Raw genomic sequence first — 23069 nt, 5'->3', positions numbered from 1 at the left:
AAAAAATAATAATAATAAAACAAAAGAAAGAAAGAAAAAAAGAACACCATATAGGAAGTATGAAAATCAAGGCACTAACAGGTGAAAACCTATTCAAAAACCCATTCAACAGTTAAGACCGTTCATCAAAGTTCAACAAAAAGTGAAAGCACATGCACCCCTGGAACCATAAACCGAAAATACATTTTGTACAGTACATGCAGCTGAGCAAAAGAAAGACAACAAAGAGTAATCAACGTGAGAGTGTTCTTTGATGAGGAGTTTTTGCCACTTGCTGGAAAACCCAGTTAGAGTTTTAGCAGTGAATCGAAGGAGAAAGATGGTAGGCAGGAACCCATGAAAATGCCACTCCCCAATCATGTCAACCATGATTTCACAGCGGGAGAGAGCCAAGGGAGATATTTCCGACATTTCCAAGCACCTGTGGAGGGGATTAATGATTTTGTAATCTCAGTTGTTAGGGATGGAGTGAAGGGAGGTTGGAAGATTGAAAAGAAGGACCCAAAGCCTCCCAGAGCAACAAGAGCTAGAGAGAGACCTGTTGTATGGTGCTGGGGGCACTGGGGGCAGTGGTGGCGGCGGTGGTAGTAGGGATGATTACAGGGCGAGGGAGGAGCTGAGGTTTGATCTTCTTCCGCAACGAGCTTTTACTGGGTAGAGGAACCTTGCGGCCTGCGGAGGAAGGGAGAGAGGATGACCTCTTCAACCCCACACCCTCTGAGCTATTCCCATCCCCGACCTTTGGCTCCTTCGTGCTCACCAGCTCCTCGGATGAGATGGGGCCCATCTCACTAATGGTGGTCTCCAGTTGCTTGATTGTCTGCTCTAAGCTGTCCAATGTCTTGTAGGTGCTCTTACGGATCTCATCTGTCCTGCCGATGGAATCCGAAACCTCCTTCTTCAGTGGAGGCAAGCCCTGGGCCTTGGGGGCGTCCCCGGAGGCTTTAGAGCGTACTATCTCAAATCTCTTGGCTTCTTTGTGCTGTCTGATGGTACCATCTGATTCCTCCTCATCCTCGTATACTACCACTTGCAAAGTCTTCTTTCCTGACTTGGTGCCTGTGCGAATTGCCTGAGACAGCGCTGCCAGCTGCTTCTTTGGGAATTTGAACTTAAACTTCTTCTTACCGTCCTGTTTGGCATCTCCAGTTGACTCTGCGTTCACACCACCCTCTGTAAGTTCAGATATGGACGATGAGGGGGTGGATGATAAGCTACTCTGGTCTGAAGTTGCCTGCGAAGAGCTAAGGCCACCGCAGACTTTTACCACGTCATCTGCCCCCTTGGGCCCTCTAACCTTTACCTGCAGCCTGCCACTTCTCTCAGTGTCTGACTCCTCACTCTCCTCATCGATGCGCTCCTCTGCAAGCATCCTCTCAAGTTCCTCCTCACACTCAAAGATGGTGGAGAGTCGCTTGTAGGCAGAGCGGATGTCCATAGGTTCATCAAATATGATGATGACAGGCTTCTTGTTGAACCCCTTATCCTGCAGAGCAGAGGGATCCACGACATCCGAGTTTCCCATAGGGTTGCCCCGGTTCCCAGCCCCACCTACGGTGACAGTCTGGACCCTACCCTTCTTAGCGTTAACCAGCTGCTGGTACTCTCCACAGGACAGGGCCTGAACCTTGGTGTTGGTGATCATGAAGGCTATGTTGTCAGGGGGTGGAGGAGCCTCTTCTCCAGGGAGATCTGGACTAAGACTAGCCTCTTCATCACCTCGCTCACACATAGCACTGGACTGGTCACTGCCCTCCCTAGGAGCTTTCTCTGGGGGAGGGACTGAACTTTCAAGACCATCTCTTATGGTGCTGGTGGATGAGGAGACCACAATCTCAGCTGATATACTCTTAGTTGATGAAATGCGCTCCTGGCTGAGTGCCGACTTCACTTTCTTTTCAGTGTTGATTTGGTTTTGGATAATATTTCCTTTCTCTGTTTCTGTACTGGTCTTCAAAGATTCTGAGGGTTTAACTTGCTTCTTAGGTAGTTTGAAGCCATTCAGCCCCACTGGCTTAGGTGATATAGGCGGAGGCAATACAGGTGGGGGTGATACAGGCGGCTCTGACAATGGCTGTTGCTGGCTTGGGGAATTGTCATTAACATTGACATTTGACACCTGTGATTGGGACAGAGTGTGTTCTCGGCGTTCAAAGGTTTCCTCCGTTCCTGATGGGGGTGGATGGTCTTTGGAGATCTGTCCGGTCACATAATATATGACCTGTGGACATGAGGAACACATATGAGCAATGTTTCAAAGTTGTCAAACTGCAGAACATGTCTCCACTACAGATAAACATAAATAGGCTGTTTCCAGTACTTTCTCATACTAATCTATGAATTCAGTTAATGATTATTTGAGGGGAATAAAAAGCTTTTTAGATTAAAAAAATATGCCGGAAATGGTGGAAAGTGTCACGTACCCCTTGGCTTTGCCGAACAGTTGTGTTGCCATTTTCATCTGTATCTGGATCTTTATCCTCTCGACCGGTCTCTGTGCTCTAGGATAGTGTGTGAGGGGACAATATTACTGTGCAACTGGTGCGCTTGACCCTGTGCTAGGATTCTATTTTAATTCACGCAAATGACTCCATTAGCATCTATGGCGTCAACTTTACGTTGGACAATATCCTTCTATAAGGCAACACAAAGTACCTTCCAGCAAAGTAAATGAATTGCTCTGACTGACTGAAGTACATAATATCCTTTTTACGTGGTGGCAAAATATGAAATGCTTTTCAGTAAAGCAGAGAAAAAGAATGGATTTCATAGTTTTTTTTGGGGGGGGGGGGTCTCCCCCAATTGTATCCGGCCAATTACCCCACTCTTCCGAGCCGTGTCGGTTGCTGCTCCACCACCTCTGCTGATCTGGGGAGGGCTGCAGACTACCACATGCCTCCTCCAACACATGTGGAGTCACCAGCCGCTTCTTTTCACCTGACAGTGAGGAGTTTCTCCAGGGGGACGTAGCACATGGGAGGAACACGCTATTCCCCCAAGTCCCCCCCCCCCACCCGAACAGGCACCCTGACTGACCAGAGGAGGCGCTAAGTGCAGTGATCTGGACACACCCACATCCGGCTTCCCACCTGCAGACACGGCCAATTCTGTCTGTAGGGACGCCCAGCCAAGCTGGAGGTAACACGGGGATTTGAACCGGCGATCCCCGTGTTGGTAGGCAACGGAATAGACCACCACACTACCCAGATATCCGGATTTCATGGTTCTAATTATTGAATTTTGGACAAACTAACAAAGCTAAACGTTTAAAATCCAAGAGGAATTCTCTGTCGTTCACATAGTATTTGTCGAGCGAGAGGTTTTGCTAACTGAATTTTTGTTCAGCTGTTCTGTGCTATCAGTTAGATAAGACGATCCTTTGTTTGATGATGTAAAATATCACACGTATTGAAATGTTTACAGGTGCAAATAGTCTATTTACAAATACCGATCCTGAAAGGGCTTGCAGAGTTCGTGTGTTATGATTATCATCATTACCATTTTTATGACGAATACACAAGAGAGCTACAAATGAGTCTGTAGTTACACACACACCTATCCACTTCCTACTTGTAGATAACTGGAGTCATGTGAGAAAGTTTTAGCGCAATGGTAGGTAGAGTAGGTGTGAAACTGAGAGAGTATATTAAGATTATATTGTGCAAAGACAGGTAAAATGGAAAAAATAACTCCTTAGAGAAGGTATTGGTAAGGAAGAGAAGCATGCAAGATGGTCTTAGGGACCTCTACTGAACCAAGTCTGCAAAAACAGGTTGTTTCACCCAACAGCCAATCAGTTCCAAGGGATTCCCCAAAGTAGATTTTTGTAGAAAGTGATTTCCTCAAAAGAAACACAGAAGACGAGTTATTTGCCTGTAGGATACAGTGCCAGTAGTTTATTGATCCAAATGAAATGGGACAAGCAGTTTTGAAATCAGTGGCAAAACACCTCATCATTTTCTCCAGACAAACAAAAAGACAGTAAATTTTTCAGACCCTTCATTTTATGCAGACTTAATCCCGAGACAACATCCAAGCTGCGATTTCCAGCAGAATCAAAAGAGGGAAAAGACAATGAGTCAGATAGACAGGGAGCTTTGTGGAGGCAGCTGTTACGGGTTTTTCTCTCGAGCCAGAAGCAGGGGTGCAAAAAAAGTCGGGGGGTGGGGAGGAGGGTTAAGGTACAGCCATCAATCGTGTCAGACAGTAGGCAGAAGCAGGCAGTTAGGGTGGATAGTTGAACAGCGACGTATCCTTTACCTTTTTCTCTTTGAGGGGCAATAAGGCCCCCGGTCTTAACTCTCTGATTTGCGGCTCAACTCGAGTGGAGGGCTCTACCAAATTTTTCACCCCTACATCCTTAACTGTACACTTCTGGAAAACCTGAAGAGTTGAGAGGGAGTTGGGGACAAGGATTTGAAGGGGGGGGGGGGGGTTCAGTCTTGCGTCTTGACTGCTGTCACAATTTTAACACCCACAAATCTGGTGCATGCATTTCTTTTGTCAGGGACAGAAGCCTGACCTGCAGTCAAGCGACAAATCACATTGCCCACTACCAACCAGCACTCATCCTCTGTCGCCGATGAAGAAATCAACAGACACAGGGACAGACCCACTCCCAAAGTGCATACATACAAATTTGCAACCAACATTGAGTGTTTTAAAATGCAGAACACCTTACCTTATACACACAAAGCGTGTTTTGTGATTGCGTGTTTGTGTAGCTGTATGAGTATCTAACCTGGAGTTCCGCCATGATTTTGTCCCCTTCGTCCTCCTCGTCTCTGGTGGCAGAGGCAGGAGGAGGGCTGGCAGATTTCGGCTTGGTCTCAGGGGGTGCCTTGTTGATCTTAGGTTGGGGAGTGGGAGGCGGGGCCTCTTCTTCTCCCTCCTGGTTGGACGGATTCATGAAAAGGAAGAGTAATTTTATGATTACAAAGCTTTATTATCCATCCATCCATTATCCAAGCTGCTTATCCGAATTCAGGTGGCGGGATGCTGGAGCCTATCCCAGCAGTCATTGGGCGGGAGGCGGGGAGACACCCTGGATGGGTCGCCAGGCCATCACAGAGCAAAACTTTAGTATTTCATCCTTTATTTATCTAGTGGACAGAGTACGGTTAATGAGAGTTCACAGTTATTTCCATGTTTATTTGATGTGTTTTCAAAATTCCAACTCAATGGTGGGGAGTCTTTCTCAGGTTTGTCCCCCCCCTTTTCTCCCCAGTTGTATCTGGCCAATTACCCCACTCTTCCGAGCTGTCCTGGTCACTACTCCACCCCCTGTCGCTCCGGGGAGGGTTGCAGACTACCATATCTCCTCCGATACATGTGGCGTCGCCAGCCGCTTCTTTTCACCTGACAGTGAGGAGTTTCACCAGGGGGGCGTAGCGTGTGGGAGGATCACGCTATTCCTATTCCCCCCAGTTCCCCCTCCCCCCCGGAACAGACGCCCCTACCGACCAGAGGAGGCGCTAGTGCAGCTACCAGGACACATGCCCACATCTGGCTTCCCACCCACAGACACGGCCAATTGTGTCTGTAGGGACACCCAACCAAGCTGGAGGTAACACAGGCATTCGAACCGGCGACCCCTAAGTTGGTAGGCAACGGAATAGACCGCTACGCCACCCAGACACTCTAATCTACCAATTCTACAATCAATATTACAGCAGAACAGTCTTCCCATATAGTTTGATATAGTTTGTAATGCATTAAATTGACCTGCGTAAGCTTTGGTCTAAGGATGCTATTTTTACAAGGGTGGGGGACTGTTTACTGCTGAGCTGATGGCACACGGGCCACCACGGCTGCTACACCTTGTCTGTTGTTCTTTCTGCCAGAGTGAGGGATCGATCAGGGATATCACAGAGTTCAGCTTTGAAATTCATTTCTTTGTTTCTGCGGGATTAGAAATAAATTAAAAAGATGTGTGAGGCTCAAGGCAATTGCTACTGACCTGAGGTGAGCCAGTGTCCTTTCTGCTGGTGTAGACCACCTCTCCAGACCGTGTGGTGGTCATGCCCGAGCTAGAGCCGGGGTAGGTCTTCCTGGGTGGGGGAGGAGGAGGAGACTTGCTGGCCCTCTCTGACACCAGCTTGGTGACCTTGTCGCTGGGTGTTGGCTTGGCAGCGGAGGGCCGTTCAGCAGCAGCAGCAGCCTTAGAGGGCCTCTCCAGTGCAGGTTTGGCTGGTTTCTCCAACACAGGCTTAGGTGGCTTTTCAGGTCCAGGTTTGGCTAGTTTCTCTGAGCAAGGGTCAGGCAGGGGCTCTTCTGTCATGCAAACAAACACTTATCAGTGACATTACACCCAAGGACTGCATGTTCACAAGTAGAAAAGTAAAATGTGCTATGTGGACAATACTTCATTATCCCCACCAGGCGGCTGGCCTAGAAGGGATTATGGGTTTGGTCGCGTGTGTATGTGGCTTTGTGTGTGTGTGTATCTGCAGTTGATCTCACAAACTGCTAGACCCATCAGCCTACATTTTTTGTGCACAGTTATGACTTTATGATGAAGAACCTCTTGTGGTTGTGGTGATTAAAAACCTTTGGAAAACGTTTGTTTACACTATCGCCGCTCCCTCTCTACATTCACTCTCTAGCTCGCCCAACGAACACTGCTCCCTGTCGCTGCCCGATCCAAGTCAACAGCGCACGCGATTCACATTCACGGTTGATTTGGATCAGGCAGCAGCATGATCAAAAGTTATTAAAGGAATTGTGATGATCCAAAAATGTGAAACGTATAAAAGAACAGCCTCCTTCGGGAAGCGCATCCCCGAGCTTCAGCATATCACGCCTCCGGACGCACGCGCTTCCGATGGCCTCACGGTCTCACCATCCCACTTCTGACACCAACATAGCGAATTCAAGGGACAGCCGGGACGCGAACCCGGGTCTCCTGCACCACGGGCGACTACCTAACCAGTCGACTAAAGGGTCCGACCCGGGTAGCTAGCGAGTCTACTTATCCGTGCAAGTTACACACTCAGTTTAGGAAGTGTAGCATATTGTTGTTGGTGCCCAATCCGAGTCAACCGTAGATGTGAGTCGCACATGCGTGAGTGTAGACAGTTTACCGAACTTATTATGAAAATAAAGACAGGGTTAGACCAAAACGGCCGCATAGCAAACCTTTTCCTTTTGGAAAGTGCAAGTTATTTTAGACTTGATGGGGTTCGTCCACCTAGGACGCTGCACATCCAAAAACCGACAGGCAAAATGTTTAGGTAGACTTTTTAGCTTGAGAGCTGTATAGTAAGACCTTTTTTTCCCTCCATATTTCCCGTTCAATTGACTTGGGCGCTGCACCAAAGTCTTATAACGGAAGGAGAAATGCTGGTTTTTCTGTCCGTGTGTATCTGTCTGCTGCACATCTCACATGGGTCTGTCAGCCTAATAACTTCTCTGCGGTTATGAATGTATGATCCAGGACCTCTCAGAGTCGCAGTGATTTAAAACCTCCGCAAAACCTGTTTTATACCGCAATTGAGTGCTAAGGCTTGGTTTGTTGCCATATCCGGGCACCGGAGAAGGGGAAATACGCCTGGCAGGGATCTGCAGTCTACCGAGTGCACTCTTCTGTTACTCTGAGGCATTTTAGCAAAACTCTTAACACTGGAATCTGATTTCGCAACTGTAAACAACTTCTTGCACCATCATAATGCCTGTTATTGTCGTAAACCGAAAGCTCCCCAGTGGGTATGAAAAGAGCTGTTGATGTAATGTGTGCTCAGCTGAAAAGTCAAATATTTCCCATCTTACGAAAGGGGGCTGCTCTAAAAAAAATTGAAGCCAGGCACAGTACTTTTCTGAACCCATCAATTTCTTCCTGCCACATCCCATTACACTTCATTAAAAAGGTGCTGGTGGTTTAAAAAAATAAGAGACAACAGCGCGAGCACAGCCTTTAAGTGCCTTGATTACAAGACAGATTGGTACCTGATGGTGAGTCCACAGGACTGTGGGTGTCCGCCCCATCTCCCGTGGCAGCAGGGGGCGCTGTTGTGCTGTCTTCCACCCCAAGACTAGGGATTCCCTTCATCATGTTGGCCTGGGCCTCCTGCAAGATCTTCTCAAACTCCTTCCCATCGTAATGACCCATGTTCTGCCTCTTTTCCTCCCACTCCCTCTCTGCAGCCTGCCAGGTGGACGGAGAGAGAGAGAGGAGGGTGAGCAAGAGAGAGAGAGAAAGAGACAAAAAGATGGGACAGAACAAAATTGTCACAACTTTTGTTACCTGTAGTTAGCCTGCAAAATATTTTAGATCAAATATAAGACTCAACAATGACCCATGGACTGAGTGACTGGGGCTGGCGACAAAGCGTACCTCTATGGACATGGCTCTGTTTTTATTCTTGCCCTGACTGCTCTGAAGCTCCTCTATGACCAGATCTTGGTTAACTGTGCCATTGCCATTATTCACTGGGTTGGCCTGAACCCTCTTGTGACGGACGGGGCTCGGTGGGTCTGAGGTTGCTCCCTTAGGAGAGTCCTGGCCTTGGCCCTGGGCAGGAGCAGGGCTGGGGGCATGTGCGGTGGGGTTTGGGGTGAGCGGGGGGCTGGGCTGAGCCGTCAGTGCCGCAGACTGCTGGGACTGCTGCATGTGGACCGGGGAGCTCTGGACATGATGGATGGCCACCGGGGAGGAAGGCATCACCTCTGATCTGATGGTGGAGCTCTGGGGCTCAGGCAGGGCCGTGGCGGAGCCAGGCTGGCCAGATGCTGGAGGTGCTTCAACTGTGGTCTCTGCTGCTGAAGCGGTAGGGCTGTTGTCCACTGAGTCTAGTTTTAATGAGCCATTGGCAGAAGTTTCAGACCCCTTCTGAAAGCCATCGGTGACGCATCTGGAAAGAAGAGAGACAACATTAATGCAACGGTACTGTTCAAAGATAATGACTCAAATCCATCCATCCATCCATTATCCAAGCCGCTTATCCCAGTCGGGGTCGTGGGATGCTGGAGCCTATCCCAGCAGCCATTGGGCAGCAGGTGGGGAGACACCCTAGACAGGCCGCCAGGCCATCACAGGGCCGACACATTCACACCTAGGGACAATTTAGTACGGCCGATTCACCTGTCCTATGTCTTTGGACTGTGGGAGGAAACCGGAGCACCCGGAGGAAACCCACGCAGACACAGGGAGAACATGCAAACTGCACACAGAGGATGACCTGAGATGACCCCCAAGGTTGGACAACCCAGGGGTTCGAACCCAGGACGTTCTTGCTGTGAGGTGACCGCGCTAACCACTGTGTCACCGTGCCGCCACCGATAATGACTAATATGAGCTTTGTAAAGCCTGAAAGGGAATGTGGGTAATTGCACCAGCAGACGATAGGACAGATAAAACCCCTATGCAACCAAGTGGCAAATGTTGCACTAGCATACACAAACCTCATATTGGTAAGGTTTCACAATATCCATGTGTTACCAAAAATAAACCCAAGCAATGACCACTAAATAACGTTCGGAGCTATAAGAGTGCAAACAGTTCTTTCCTGTTCCTTCTCTTTATTGAAAATACCTCAGAACCCAATAAAACGAACCAGTAACTCAAGTCAACGATAACAAGAGAGGCGAAAACACAGCCAAACGCTATGACTTAGTGTGTGTAGAGGAGTTATGGCAATACTGCCAGCTTTGGGTGAGAGATATGAGACAGAGAGAGGTAGAGAGAGAGAGAGAGAGTGCAAGAGAGAGAGGTAGAGAGAGCGAGCACGAGAGAGGTAGAGGTAGAGAGAGAGGTGTATATAGTATATATATATATAGAGAGAGAGAGACAGAGAGAGAGAGAGAGAGAGAGAGAGAGAGAGAGAGAGAGAGAGAGAGAGAGAGAGAGAGAGAGAGAGAGAGAGAGAGAGAGAGAGAGAGAGAGAGAGAGAGATTACTAAAAGCATGGGCACAATGATCAAGAGAGGTGGAGGGGGAGAGAGAGACAGCATGTTGGCTATCTGTGACATATTTAAATGGAAATGAGGTGCTGCAGTTTCTACTGATTTAACTCACTTATAGGCTCGGTGGAGATGATAGAACTGAATCAAGATGGACACCATACTCCTCTGTCCACATGGAATGACCCTCCGATGGGACAAAGGCCAGCTTGCCGGCATAATCAAACAGCACAGTCTCCCATATCACACTCTTGTGATTACCTCCTCTGGGCACCTCTTCAGCTCCCTCTCCCAGTCTCTCTCAGTCTACCCCTCCATCTCTGATCCCTACTTTTTTTCCTTTTCCAATATAGGATTTTTTTTCTCTCTCTCTCTCTGTCCTCCTCTCACCTCCTCAGGCTGCTCAGTGTCTCGGTCAGGCTCTTGACCCTCTTCAGCATGCTGTCCAGTTTGTGAGGCTCCTCCTTGAGAAACTTGACAGCCTCCACCTCCACTCGGAGCACCGCCCGCATCCTGGTCTGTAGAGCTGGGAACTCTCCTGAAGAGCGGCAGGACAGAATTACACAGCCATTTAAACAGACTTTGTGTACTTTAGCGCACAATTTATTTGGATTTGAAGAGGACAAATGATGAATGAAGATGAATGGACTTGCCAATATGACACCAAAGAAAAGTTTAATACTCGCTCAAGGCGGAAAGGCGGATGACACAGATGTGTAATAAAGTGTGATGGAAGTGGGCTTACTCAATCTTTCTTCTTAACGGCAAATATTGTGCCCAACCGTGTTTTTCTTCCAAACATTTTTTTTTCTTTTTGGATTTTTCCGCGTTTTTCTCCCCAGTTGTATCAGGCCAACAACCCCACTCTTCCGAGCCGTCCCGGTCGCTGCTCCACCCCCCTCTGCCGATCCGGGGAGGGCTGAAGACTACCACATGCCTCCTCCCATACATGTGGAGTCGCCAGCCGCTTCTTTTCACCTGACAGTGAGGAGTTTCACCAGGGGGACGTAGCACATGGGAGGATCAGGCTATTCCCCCCCAGTTCCCCCCGGGTGCCCTGACTGACCAGAGGAGGTGCTAGTGCAGCGACCAGGACACATACCCACATCTGGCTTCCCACCTGCAGACACGGCCAATTGTGTCTGTAGGGACGCCGACCAAGCCGGCGGTAACACAGGGATTCGAACCGGCGATCCCTGTGTTGGTAGGCAACAGAATAGATCGCCACGCTACCCGGACGCCCCTAAACTTGACATTTTTAAGCTTTTTAAAAAACTTCGTTTAAAATTCACTCACCCTTTAGCCCAAAACATGCACGTAAAATGTCCCGGAAGTCAACAATCAGTCATGGTCCTTAACCATGAGCACTGTACAGCAGTGCTCCCACCCACCACCCATGATAAATGATGTGTTGTCTCACCTTTGAGTCCCGCCAGAGACTCTCCCACCTTCCTCAGGGTGACAGCTCCCTCTTCCACGTCCTTCAGGGTCACCACTCTGTGGCTGCCCACCGTGTCCCTCTTCAGCGAGTCCACATACTGCTCCAGCTCACTGCCCACACAGAGAGAAGGACATACTGAGAAAGACTGCAAACGCTTTCCAGAAGCATCACACTTCACCGTCAGACTTCAGATGTTTCAAATGTCACACTTCTGATAATTTAATAAAGATAAATTGGCAATGTTTGTGGAAATAATTAAATTTGGGTGACTATTGATCCCCCATGGGGAAATTCTCAGCACCTGGGGACCAACTCCAGTCCGTCTTGCCTTGCCTGGGTCAGGAGCACAGACAGGAGTATCAACCCTAACATGCACATCTTTTTGATGGTGGGGGAAACCGGAGCGCCTGGGGAAACCCCCCCCGCAGACACGGGGTGAACATGCAAACTCCACACAGAGGATGACCCGGCATGACCCCCCCCGAGGTTGGACATCCCCAGGGTTCGAACCCAGGACCTTCTTGCTGCGAGATGACAGCGCTAACCACTGCGCCACCGTGCCGCTATGTGGAGTGTTTCAACACGAACGCTCTACTGACAGTAAGAAATATGACGCAGTGTCTCTTTAAAACAGGTCAGTGTTATGAATTTGAGAAACAGAGACAACTGAAAGCTTTGAAAGGAAGTGAAAGTGCTGTGGCATCGTCCAATTTTCTTGACCGCAGGTAATCTAGTGAACAACATTTACGATGTCTGAAAAAAGCAAGAGCAGAAGTGGGGCGGATAGCTGCTGTGTGTGTGTGTGTGTGTGTGTGTGTGTGTGTGTGTGTGTGTGTGTGTGTGTGTGTGTGCACCAACTGCAGACCGCACCTTTAATTAATAAGACTGGGCATGATTTGCCTTGCACTTTTCAAAACACTAGGGGGCAGGCCACATTCACTTATCCTTATGATGATACAGCGGCACAAACTGGATACGGCAAGGATACCCTATGTAAGGGCACTGGTTTGTGTAAAAAAAAGAAGCAGAATATGAACACCAGTGAACGACACTGTGGAGTTAACTTGCTCACTTCACCATGCACTTTCCTTGCTTTGGGCAAATTGGCTTGGACGTCGTCCCAAAACCACAGAATGTGCCCACAATAAATGTGGGCTTATTTATACGAGCGGGTTTCCTCGCATAGAAAACTAGAAAACACAACAGGCTGATTCTCAGGCATCCCTGGGCTACTAAAATTGGCTGCTCCGAAGGGAAATGTGTCAGGTGATAACATTGTGTGCAGTGTTGGATGACAGAAACTAAAATGGTGTTTCGCTGAGGCCGGGTACCCTTGAGAAACAGCCTTTCACAGAACTCCCTTAAAGGGAACAGGTAAACGGTAATGGGTAAAGACCGCATCAAAAAAAAAAAAACCCCTGTTAAGCCCAGGTCCCGTGATAATAGGAATGATGACGGGGAAACTCCTGTTGAGGACGAAGAGTACACTTCCTTTTTGTCCTCCTTAGGCCCCCTTAAATGGTATATATAACATGAGACTATGCTGTGTCAGTATATAAAACCGCCTCTGTGTCCATAAATAGTAAGCCTAAGTATCTCAGAGGCTATCCGCTCGGAGGGTGATCATGTGCTGCTCTTCTCCCTCCGAACACGTCCCCCATCACTTCAGGGCTCCGGTGTCTCTTGCTGACATTGAGCTAAAAACCGTGTGGTCCCCTGCTAAGCTCGCGACCGGTAACAGGAACAGCGCGACATAAATATGTGACTCAATCAAGAGGGGGTGTGAGGCCACATGGCCACTTAGAGCGACTCCGACGACAAGTCACAGGCTATTTTAACCTCCTAGAACAGTCACGAAACACTACGCGGACATACGCTCGATATGTTGGGTCCGTTCCCAACACAAATACTGTGCAGTACGACAATGAAAATATACAACACTGATTCCTCTTATTTAAAGCTGTGCATTACGCCACATAGTATGTTATCTTGTTACTCAAAGTATTTATGTTTTCACCGCTAACCTACTTCTTCTTTTTTTGGAATTTTCCCCCCTTTTCTCCCCAATTGTGTCCAGCGAATTACCTCACTCCACCTCTGCCGACCCAGGGAGGGCTGCAGACTACCACATGCCTCCTCCAATACATGTGGACTCGCCAGCCGCTTCTTCTCACCTGACGGTTAGGAATTTCACCAGGGGGACGTGCTATGCTATTCCCCCCCAGTCCCCCCCTCAAACAGGCGCCCTGACCGACCAGAGGAGGCGCTAGTGCAGCGACCAGGACACATGCCCACATCCGGCTTCCCGCCTGCAGACACGGCCAATTGTGTCTGTAGGGACGCCCGACCAAGCCGGAGGTAACACAGGGATTCGAACCGGCGATCCCCGTGTTGGTAGGCAACGGAATAGATACCTTTTTTTTTTTTTAAGTATCTCATACAACTGCAAAGTTGGGCTGGGCAGTAATTCATTTTTGTCATTTATTGATTTCAACGGTACTGTGTTGGGATGAGATGTGGATAACATTACATGATGTATTAAATTAAGTTTCCTTTATTAAACCCCTTGGGGAAATTCAGTTACTGCAAATTAACCCATCCTAGCTGTGATCTGTGAAGTTAGGAGCAGTGGGCTGCCACCCTCATGCTGCTCCCGGGGACCAACGCCAGTTCTTTTCCAGTTGCCTTGCTCAGGGGCACAGACAGGAGTATTAACCCTAACATGCACATTTCTTTTGACGGTGGGGGAAACCAGAGCACACAGACAAAACCCACCACAGACACGAGGAGACCATGCAAACGCCACACAGAAAGGACCTGGGATGACCTCCAAGGTTGGACAACCCCGGGGTTTGAACCCAGGACCTTCTTGCTGTGAGGCGACAGCGCTAACCACTGGGCCACCATGCTGCCCCATGAATACTTTTTTTGTCTATATTAATGATAATGACAATCTATTAGCTATTTCTCACAAAATGAGGTCTGAAATATGTGAGGGAGTATTATTGTTGGATTCTTAAACATGGTATTTTTGCAGCAGAATTTGCATTTTTACAACGATATTGTGATTTATACTGATACTGTGTAAAATTCCATGTGATTTCCATTATAATATTTTCAGTATCACCCAACACTATTGCACAGCACGGAGCCTTATCAGCTGCCGTGCTGTTCCATGATTCCGGGGCGCTCTCGTAGGCTGTGATAAATTTAGTTTGTCACATCTCGACTGCGAGGGCCACAGTTTTCACACCACATTCCAGCGTTGGTCCAAAGCCACCCAGCTTTAGTTTACCAGATTCATTCAAAGTGCCAGAACAACAGCGTTTTGCTGAGTCACAACAGAATGTGCTCCAAGGATAACACAGAGCTCAATTAAAAAAAGTCAAGCGCCCGTTTCTCTCTCTCTAGGTCGCTCTCTCTCTCTCACTTTGTCTCTCTTGCTCTCGCTCTCTCTCATGTTATTGCTCTCTCTCTCTCACTTGCTCCCTCTCTCTGTCTCTCTCTTGCACTTTCTCGTGCTCTGTCTCTCTTGCTCTCTTTCTTTCTTGCTCTGTCTCTCTCTCGCCCTCTCTCTCACCCCCCCCCTCGCTTGCTCTCTCTCTCGGAAATGGAAATAAGCTACTATCACCATGTTTATCAGGGCACACTATGTTTGTGGCTGTCTGGCAATGCAATACATTTGACCTTGCCTGTTTCTTGTCAGACCTGAAAGGATTCAATTACCGCTCCCCGGTGGCAAGCCGAAGCGAGTGAATCAAATTAGGAGTTGTGAATAATTGCTCCACAATCTGTTCCATTGTTCTAAGTGGCTGTGTCAGAGGCAGGTCTTAGACGCAGACCTGCGAGCCATAATTTGGAGGGCGTTGGCTTGTCAGGTACGATGTGAGACAGGCTTGGCTCAGGTGAGTTGGTAAAATTGAAGCCCTACAGCCATTTTACTCCTGCAGGAAACTTTTTGCACTCGGGTCAAGATTGTGCAAGGAGAACGGGAAATGTGTGTGCGGAGCGGACAGCAAATGTGGCCCTGAAAAAAAAAAAATTGTGTCTGAAATCTTTGTGTAAACTCGACTGACTTAAGTGGAAAAAATTGGGAAAGATTACAAAAACCCTCTTGAATGCTACGCATGTTGCCAAGACTTATTAGCTGTTATTGGGGATATCATGATGCCTTGTTCCAATAAAAATACTAGATGGCATCGCTGGCATATTTTAACTTGAAAACAGGTCAATTTGACCCTAACATAATAAGAAGGTTAAATAACCCAGCCACTGGGGATGCACAAGCCAGTGCATTCTTGGTGCCGGTCCCAAATCCGGATAAATGGGGAGGGTTGCGTCAGGGAGGGCATCAGGCATAAAATCTTTGCCAAATCAAATATGTGGATCATAAATCAGATTTCCATACTGGATTGGTCGAGGCCCAGGTTACCAACGACCACCACCGGTACTGTTGGTCAGCAGGGTGCTGATGGAAACTATGCTACTGTTGGATGAAGGAGAAGGAGAGGGGGAAGGCATGTGCAGAGGCAGCGAGAGAGGAGGAAGGGTAGGAATGTGGAGGTGAGAGTCAGAACATTGAATGTTGGCAGTATGACTGGTAAAGGGAGAGAGCTGGCTGATATGATGGAGAGAAGGAAGGTAGATATACTGTGTGTGCAGGTGGAAGGGGAGTAAGGCCAGGAGCATCAGAGGTGGGTTCAAACTCTACTACCATGGTGTGGATGGGAGGAGAAATGGGGTAGGGGTAATTCTGAAGGAAGAGTATGTCAAGAGTGTGTTGGAGGTGAAGAGAGTGTTGGACAGAGTGATGAGTATGAAGCTGGAAATGGAGGTGTATTGATGAATGTTATCAGCACATATGCCCCGCAAGTTGGGTGTGAGATGGAAGAGAAAGAAGAATTCTGGAGTGAGTTGGATGAAATGTTGGAGAGTGTACTCAAGGAGGAGAGAGTGGTGATTGGAGCAGACTTCAATGGGCATGTTGGTGAAGGGAACAGAGGTGATGATGAGGAGGTGATGGGTAGGTATGGTGTCAAGGAGAGGAATGTGGAAGGACAGATGGTGGTGGATTTTGTGAAAAGGATGGAAATGGCTGTGGTGAATACATATTTCAAGAAGAGGGGGGAACACAGGGTGGCGTACAAGAGTGGAGGAAAGTGCACACAGGTGGACTATATCTTATGTAGAAGGTGTGATCTGAAAGGGGTTGGAGACTGCAAGGGGGTGACAGGGGAGAACGTAGCTAGGCAGCATCAGATGGTGGTCTGTAGACTGACTTTGGAGACCAAGAAGAGGAAGTGAGTGAAGGCAGAGCCAAGAATCAAATGGAAGTAGAAGAAGGAAGACTGTTGTGTGGAGTTCAGGGAGGAATTAAGACAGGCACTGGGTGGTAGTGAGGAGCTGCCGGATGGCTGGGCAACCACTGCAGAAATAGTGAGGGAGACAGCTAGGAAGGTACTTGGTATGTCATCTGGACAGAGGATGTAAGACATGGAGACTTGGTGGTGAAATGAGGAAGTACAGCCAAGTATACAGAGGATGAGGCGGACAAAGAAGAAGTGGAATAGTCAGAGAGATGAAGAAAGTAGACAGGAGTACAAGGAGATGCAGCGTAAAGTGAAGAGAGAGGTGGCGAAGGCAAAGGAAAAGTGTATGGTGAGTTGTATGAGAGGTTGGACACTAAGGAAGGAGAAAAGGTTGATGGACGAGATCAGGCAGGAGTCTCCGTGGACTATGATGTTCGCGGATGACATTGTGATCTGTAGTGAGAGTAGGTTGCAGGTTGAGGAGAGTCTGGAGAGGTGGAGGTATGCACTGGAGAGAAGAGGAATGAAAGTCAGTAGGAGCAAGACAGAATACATATGCATGAATGAGAGGGAGGACAGTGGAATGGCGAGGATGCAAGGAGTAGAGGTGACAAAGGTGGATGAGTTTAAATACTGGAGGTCAACTGTCCAAAGTAACGGGGAGTGCAGAAGAGAGGTGAAGAAGAGAGTGCAGGCAGGGTGGAGTGGGTGGAGAAGTGTGTCAGGAGTGATTTGAGACAGAAGGGTACCAGCAAGAGTTAAAGGGAAGGTTTACAAGATGGTTGTGAGACCAGCTATGTTATATGGTTTGGAGACAGTGGCACTGATGAAAAGACAGGAGGCGGAGCTGGAGGTGGCAGAGTTGAAGATGCTAAGATTTTCACTGGGAGTGACGAAGGAGGACAGGATTAGGAACGAGTATATTAGAGGGACAGCTCAGGTTGGACAGTTTGGAGACAAAGCAAGAGAGGCAAGATTGAGATGGCTTGGACATGTGTGGAGGAGAGATGCTGGGTATGTTGGGAGAAGGATGCTGAATATGGAGCTGCCAGGGAAGAGGAGAAGAGGAAGGCCAAAGAGGAGGTTTATGGATGTGGTGAGGGAGGACATGCAGGTGGCTGGTGTGACAGAGGAAGATGCAGAAGACAGGAAGAGACGGAAACGGATGATCCACGGTGGCGACCCCTAACGGGAGCAGCCGGAAGTAATAGAAGATAAGGTCAAATTAACAATTAACTTTTGATTACCAGCTGCATCCATCCATCCATCCATCCATCCATCCATCCATCCATCCAAGAAAAAAAAAAAATCACTGAATTGTGAGTGTGTTGGTCCCTACAAGGCCATGCCTTACCTTAGCTGGTTGAGAACCCGCTCCTCCAGACCCAAGTACTTGTGTCTATCCTCCTCCACCAGGGCCCTCTGTCTTTGGACAGGGTCCTCCAGACGCCGCATCGCCTCTGCCAGCTTCACGCTGATCTCCTGCTCCGCCCGCTTCAGCTGCACACGGAGAGCTTCCTGGTTCTGGAGCTGAAACAACACGGCTGGGGTGAGCAGGGTTTACACAGAACCTCTTTTACATGAAAAGATCATCTACACACGTAGACACTCACACACGGAGACATTAATAAACACACACCAAACAGATATTTGTACAGATCCCCCCCCCCCCAGGTGGGGTCAGAGAAGAGACGCCGGTCTTACCTGCAGCTGTCTCATCTGCTGGAGCTGGAGTCGCAGGTCAGACACGTTCTTTCGGAACTGCAGCAGATTTGCATGCAGAGACACGGAGCCCTTCTCTGGCGGCGCTGCACTGCTCTTGGGAGCCAAGACCGGAGAACCACCTGAGTGTTAAAGATTAAGATTATAATTAGATTCATGGTAATTACCAACCAGATACAACAGGAAATCTAAATTTATGCACGTACTGTGGATGCATATATGCTGAACATTTTTCAGAGCACTTCAGATGAAACAGCAGTTATTATTGCTTTATGTGTTACGATGCCAAATTGCTTCATTGTGTTAGAGTAACACAGAATACAAGACACTGAACTCGTATGCATGCTGTGCTCTATGGGCCTCCCTCCTTAGAGAGCAATAGGACGACGACAGCGTGTACAAAATGCAGCAGCCGGTCTTCAGGAGAGCTACAAAGTTAAATTCAGAATTGTCCTCAAGATCCTCCAACTGGGGGCGTCCGGCTAGCATAGCGGTCTATTCCGTTGCCCGCCAACACGAGGATCGCCTGTTTGAATCCCCGCGTTACCTCTGGCTCGGTCGGGCGTCCCTACAGACACAACTGACCGTGTCTGCGAGTGGGAAACCGGATGTGGCTATGTGTCCTGGTCGCCGCACTAGTGCCTCCCTCTGGTCAGTCGGGGCGCCTGTTCGGGGGGGAGGAGGAACAACGCGATCTTCCCACGCGCTACCCCCCCCCCCCCCCGGCAAAACTCCTCACTGTCAGGTGAAAAGAAGCGGCTGGCGACTCCACATGTATGGGAGGAGGCATGTGGTAGTCTGCAGCCCTCCCCGGATTGGCAGACGGGATGGAGGAGCGACCGGGACGGCTCCAGAGAGCGGGGTGATTGGCCAGTTACAATTTGGGAGAAAAGGGGGGGGGGATCCTACTGGTTTTTAAATCTGTCAGTTGTTTGGTCCCTGAGTACATGAAGGACATGGTGTAGAGTGATGTTCCAGGGAGATCCGTCAGATCTTCTGATTCCAGGCTACAAGTTGCCCCTGCGAACAGGGCAAAACATATGGAGAGGCTGCTTTCAGCTTTAATGGACCTAGGCTTTGGAACGGTCCTCCAGAGGACCTGAGAGCAAACACATTAGCCGAGGTGTTTGAATGTGAGCCAAATGAGGTGCTGCCGTAGCCGAATGGTTACAGCACATACCATATGGCCACATGGTCGCAACCGCCGCCGGATTGATTCCAGCCAGCGAACTTTGTTGCATGTTGTAGCCCTCTCTCTCTCTCTCTCTCTCCCCCTCCCATTTTCCTGTCTGCCTTTCACTGTCGCTGTCCAATAAAAATAATCCATCCTATCCATTATCCGAACCGCTTATCCTGCTCTCAGGGTCGCGGGGATGCTGGAGCCTATCCCAGTAGTCATTGGGCGGCAGGCGGGGGGGGAGACACCCTGGACAGGCCCCAAGGCCATCACAAAATAATACGAAAAGAAAAACATTTAAATGAATGTCAAAAACACACCTTTACCAGCTGCCTTATGCATAACAAATCTGTTTCTCTGGTGTGTTCCTGGTTGTTGTGTTACAATCGATGATTCGTTCCGTATGTGTAGTGTATGAAAGTGCGGCTCTGCACTCTTTTTTTTTCCTTTTTGGATCCCCCCCCCCCCCTTTTCCTCCCAAATAGTGAAGAGTGGGGTAATTCAGCCAATTACCCCACTCTTCCGAGCCATCCTGGTTGCCGCTCCACCCCCTCTGCTGATCCGGGGAGGGCTGCAGACTACCACATGCCTCCTCCCATACATGTGGAGTCGCCAGCCGCTTCTTTTCACCTGACAGTGAGGAGTTTCACCAGGGGGACGTAGCACGCGGGAGGATCATGCTACCCCCCCCCAGTTCCCCCCCGAACAGGAGCCACAACCGACCAGAGGAGGCGCTAGTGCAGCGACCAGGACACACACCCACATCCGGCATCCCACCCGCAGACACGGCCCATTGTGTCGGTAGGGATGCCCAACCAAGCCGGAGGTAACACGGGGATTCGAACCGGCGACCCCTGTGTTGGTAGGCAACGGAACAGACCGCCACGCCAGCCGGACGCCCCTCGTCTCGGCACTCTTGCTTTGATGTACACGTGTCTACGTATCCATTCATGTGTGTGGGTACATCTGTGTAACCACTACATATTCATTCTCCTTTTGTTGTATATTTTAATTCTTGCAAAGCACCCTCGATCTCATATACTGGATAAAATTAATTAATATAAAGTTAGATTTATTATATCGTTAGATTTATTATATGGTTAGATGTGATTTGATAATATTTCCTCTAGTTAAGACAAGTTCTAGTGGCACTTCACGTCGCGTCAAAGTAGTTCTTCAAAACGTCTTATAAAACAACTCTGCCCATGGAGAAGAGCGGACATGATGGACCGTCCTAGTCCTCGCCCTCACTCCCGTCTGCCACCGTGTCTGAGTTAAGCCCGTGAGTTAGTAGCGCGGGGCGCCGCAGACACATTCCCCCGGCAGCACACGGGCCTGATTTAATACTCCTAATGTTCGGTAATGACAGGTCTGCGCTTTCGGGAGCGTTGCGGGGCAGACGGGCACTTGTACCGGCAGTAGTGCCTCCGAAACAAGTGGCCATCTGCCGAACCCGCAATTTCAATCACGGGCAGTGATGGAGATGAACAGGAAACCATGGAAACCAAGAGACTTGTTGTTTGTGACGCGGGTGGGAGTGATCCAACAGCCACCAATGACTGTAATTTAATCTGGACCACTTCCGAAACACTGACTAGAGCAGGAGCTTTGACCACAGAGGCCATTGGTTATCAACACTCCATTCCACTTCATTTAAAATGTGACTCTGACTCCATAATTTAGATTTTTCCCCCTCTTTTTCTCCCCAATTGTACTCGGCCAAATACCCCACTCTTCCGAGCCGTCCCGGTCGCTGCTCCGCCCCTCTCTGCCGATCCGGGGAGGGCTGCAGACTACCACAGGCCTCCTCCGATACATGTGGAGTCACCAGCCGCTTCTTTTCACCTGACAGTGAGGAGTTTCACCGGGGGGACGTAGCGCGTGGGGGGATCACGCTATTCCCACCAGTCCCCCGAACAGGTGCCCCGACTGACCAGAGGAGGCGCTAGTGTAGCAACCAGGATACATACCCACATCTGGCCTCCCAGCCGCAGACACGGCCAATTGTGTCTTGTAGGGATGCCCGACCAAGCCGGAGGTAACACGGGGATTTGAACCGGCGATCCCCATGTTGGTATAGGCAACGGAATAGACCGCAACGCTACCCGGACGCCCGTTAATTTAGACTTGATATTTTCTGTCTTCAGTGGCGTGCATGTTCCGTGTTTTCTTGTCCCGTGACTGAGGATGACCTCTGGTACTCTGAGGATGACCTCTGGTACCCTGAGGATGACCTCTGGTTCCCTGCATCAAAACACATTGACCCTTCAGACCCTTGGCTCCCTTCCAGTGGCATTCACAGTCCATTAGCGGAAGTAGCGTGTCCCTGCCCTGGTGAGAGAAAACAATAGCCGAGGGAATGTGGAGAGAGCGCTCTAAGGCTCCCGTACACACAGAGACTCGCCCTGTGGTGAGGAAGAGAGGGCGAGACAACATGCTTTTGTCCTCATAATCCCCAAACTCCATTCACCGTTGTCTGCCTGACATCGTACCTAACAGCCGCACAAACCTGAAGTGCAGGTTGCAATGAGCACTGCTACTCCTGCGTGGCTGTGTGTTGGTGCTGGGGGGGGGGGGGGCGGGCTAGGGGGGGGGGCTAGGGGGGGGGGGACGCTGTCAACAGAATGGAGGTGTACCCTGCACAGAGAGAGGGAAAGGGGCGCTGGGGGAACTCGTAGAGATGAGCGCAGCCAATCTCTCATATCTGATGCAGGTGAAAGACGGAGGGCACGAGGCAGCCGGGAAGGACCCGAGACCGTAAGTCCTCTGGTGTTGCGGAGACTCGCGGCCGTCAAAACACGGAGCGTCCGGTTCCCGCCCGAGCCGCGTGAGGAACGCGAGCTTTATCCTCAAGATGCATGAACGCTGCTGTGAAGTTCGCCCTGCCGCTGCCGGGACCGCAGCGCTTTTTATCAGACCCACCATCCGCCGGCAGACTGCCGCAGAGACGAGACTGAATCGCTGAATCATCTTGGCAGGCTGGAGGAGTAATACTTTCGCCTTGTTTTAAACAGCGCTTTGAGGGACTCGTGTTACTTCTATCGGCCCCCTTTTTCCCCCTCGACTCCACTTTGCCTCGATGCGAGAGAGGGGATTTGGGGGGAATATGAAGTGGTGACAGACAAAAGGGCCGGACGGTCTTGGCTCTCTCCAGCATTGCACAAGGTAAACTGTGCTGACGGATGCTGATGTGGGGACTTTTCTGCACAAGGCATCATGGGGGGGAAAAACAGGACCAAATTCTTAGATTCAGTAAAAAAAAAAAAACTAAAAAAAAAACACACAACTGTATGCAATAACAATGATAACAACGATACAAACCTGCGCTGTGTGTGCTGTGTGCCGGAGACGCCGTCTTCGGTGGTCTCTCACTAAAGCCAAAAGAGGTTCATCAGACCAAGATTTGTTTATGATGGACAAAAAAAAAAAAAGAAAGCTGAGCGGGACACTTGGTATATGTGGGTTAATATTAGTAAAAACAAATACATTCAAACACAGAGTGTGAGGGGAAAGACAGACAATCG

At 49.3% G+C, this 23069-nt stretch overlaps 1 protein-coding gene across 4 annotated transcripts in view; it reads right to left on the bottom strand.

Moving 5' to 3' along the window:
* si:ch211-285f17.1 (sickle tail protein homolog) overlaps nt 1–23069 on the bottom strand; it is a 40006-nt gene that overhangs the window by 2962 nt on the left and 13975 nt on the right. The window contains exons 4-15 of one of the 4 annotated variants that reach the window (XM_056299349.1): nt 22867–22916; nt 18351–18490; nt 18001–18176; nt 11317–11447; nt 10287–10434; nt 8333–8849; nt 7945–8143; nt 5960–6273; nt 4742–4891; nt 4261–4383; nt 2424–2501; nt 2120–2221 (exon numbers count right to left, since the gene is read on the bottom strand). In XM_056299349.1, coding sequence (XP_056155324.1) covers nt 2120–2221; nt 2424–2501; nt 4261–4383; nt 4742–4891; nt 5960–6273; nt 7945–8143; nt 8333–8849; nt 10287–10434; nt 11317–11447; nt 18001–18176; nt 18351–18490; nt 22867–22916 — 2128 coding nt within the window. Of the gene's footprint in view, nt 1–15; nt 2222–2423; nt 2502–4260; nt 4384–4741; nt 4892–5959; nt 6274–7944; nt 8144–8332; nt 8850–10286; nt 10435–11316; nt 11448–18000; nt 18177–18350; nt 18491–22866; nt 22917–23069 lie in introns of those variants that run through there. The other 3 variants (XM_056299346.1, XM_056299347.1, XM_056299348.1) reach the window with 3 other exon arrangements.

This window comes from Lampris incognitus, chromosome 19, assembly GCF_029633865.1.
Source record: "Lampris incognitus isolate fLamInc1 chromosome 19, fLamInc1.hap2, whole genome shotgun sequence".
Classification (NCBI taxonomy): domain Eukaryota; kingdom Metazoa; phylum Chordata; class Actinopteri; order Lampriformes; family Lampridae; genus Lampris; species Lampris incognitus.
Note: the sequence above shows the minus strand (reverse complement) of the source record. Positions and strands in the feature narration are given on the sequence as shown.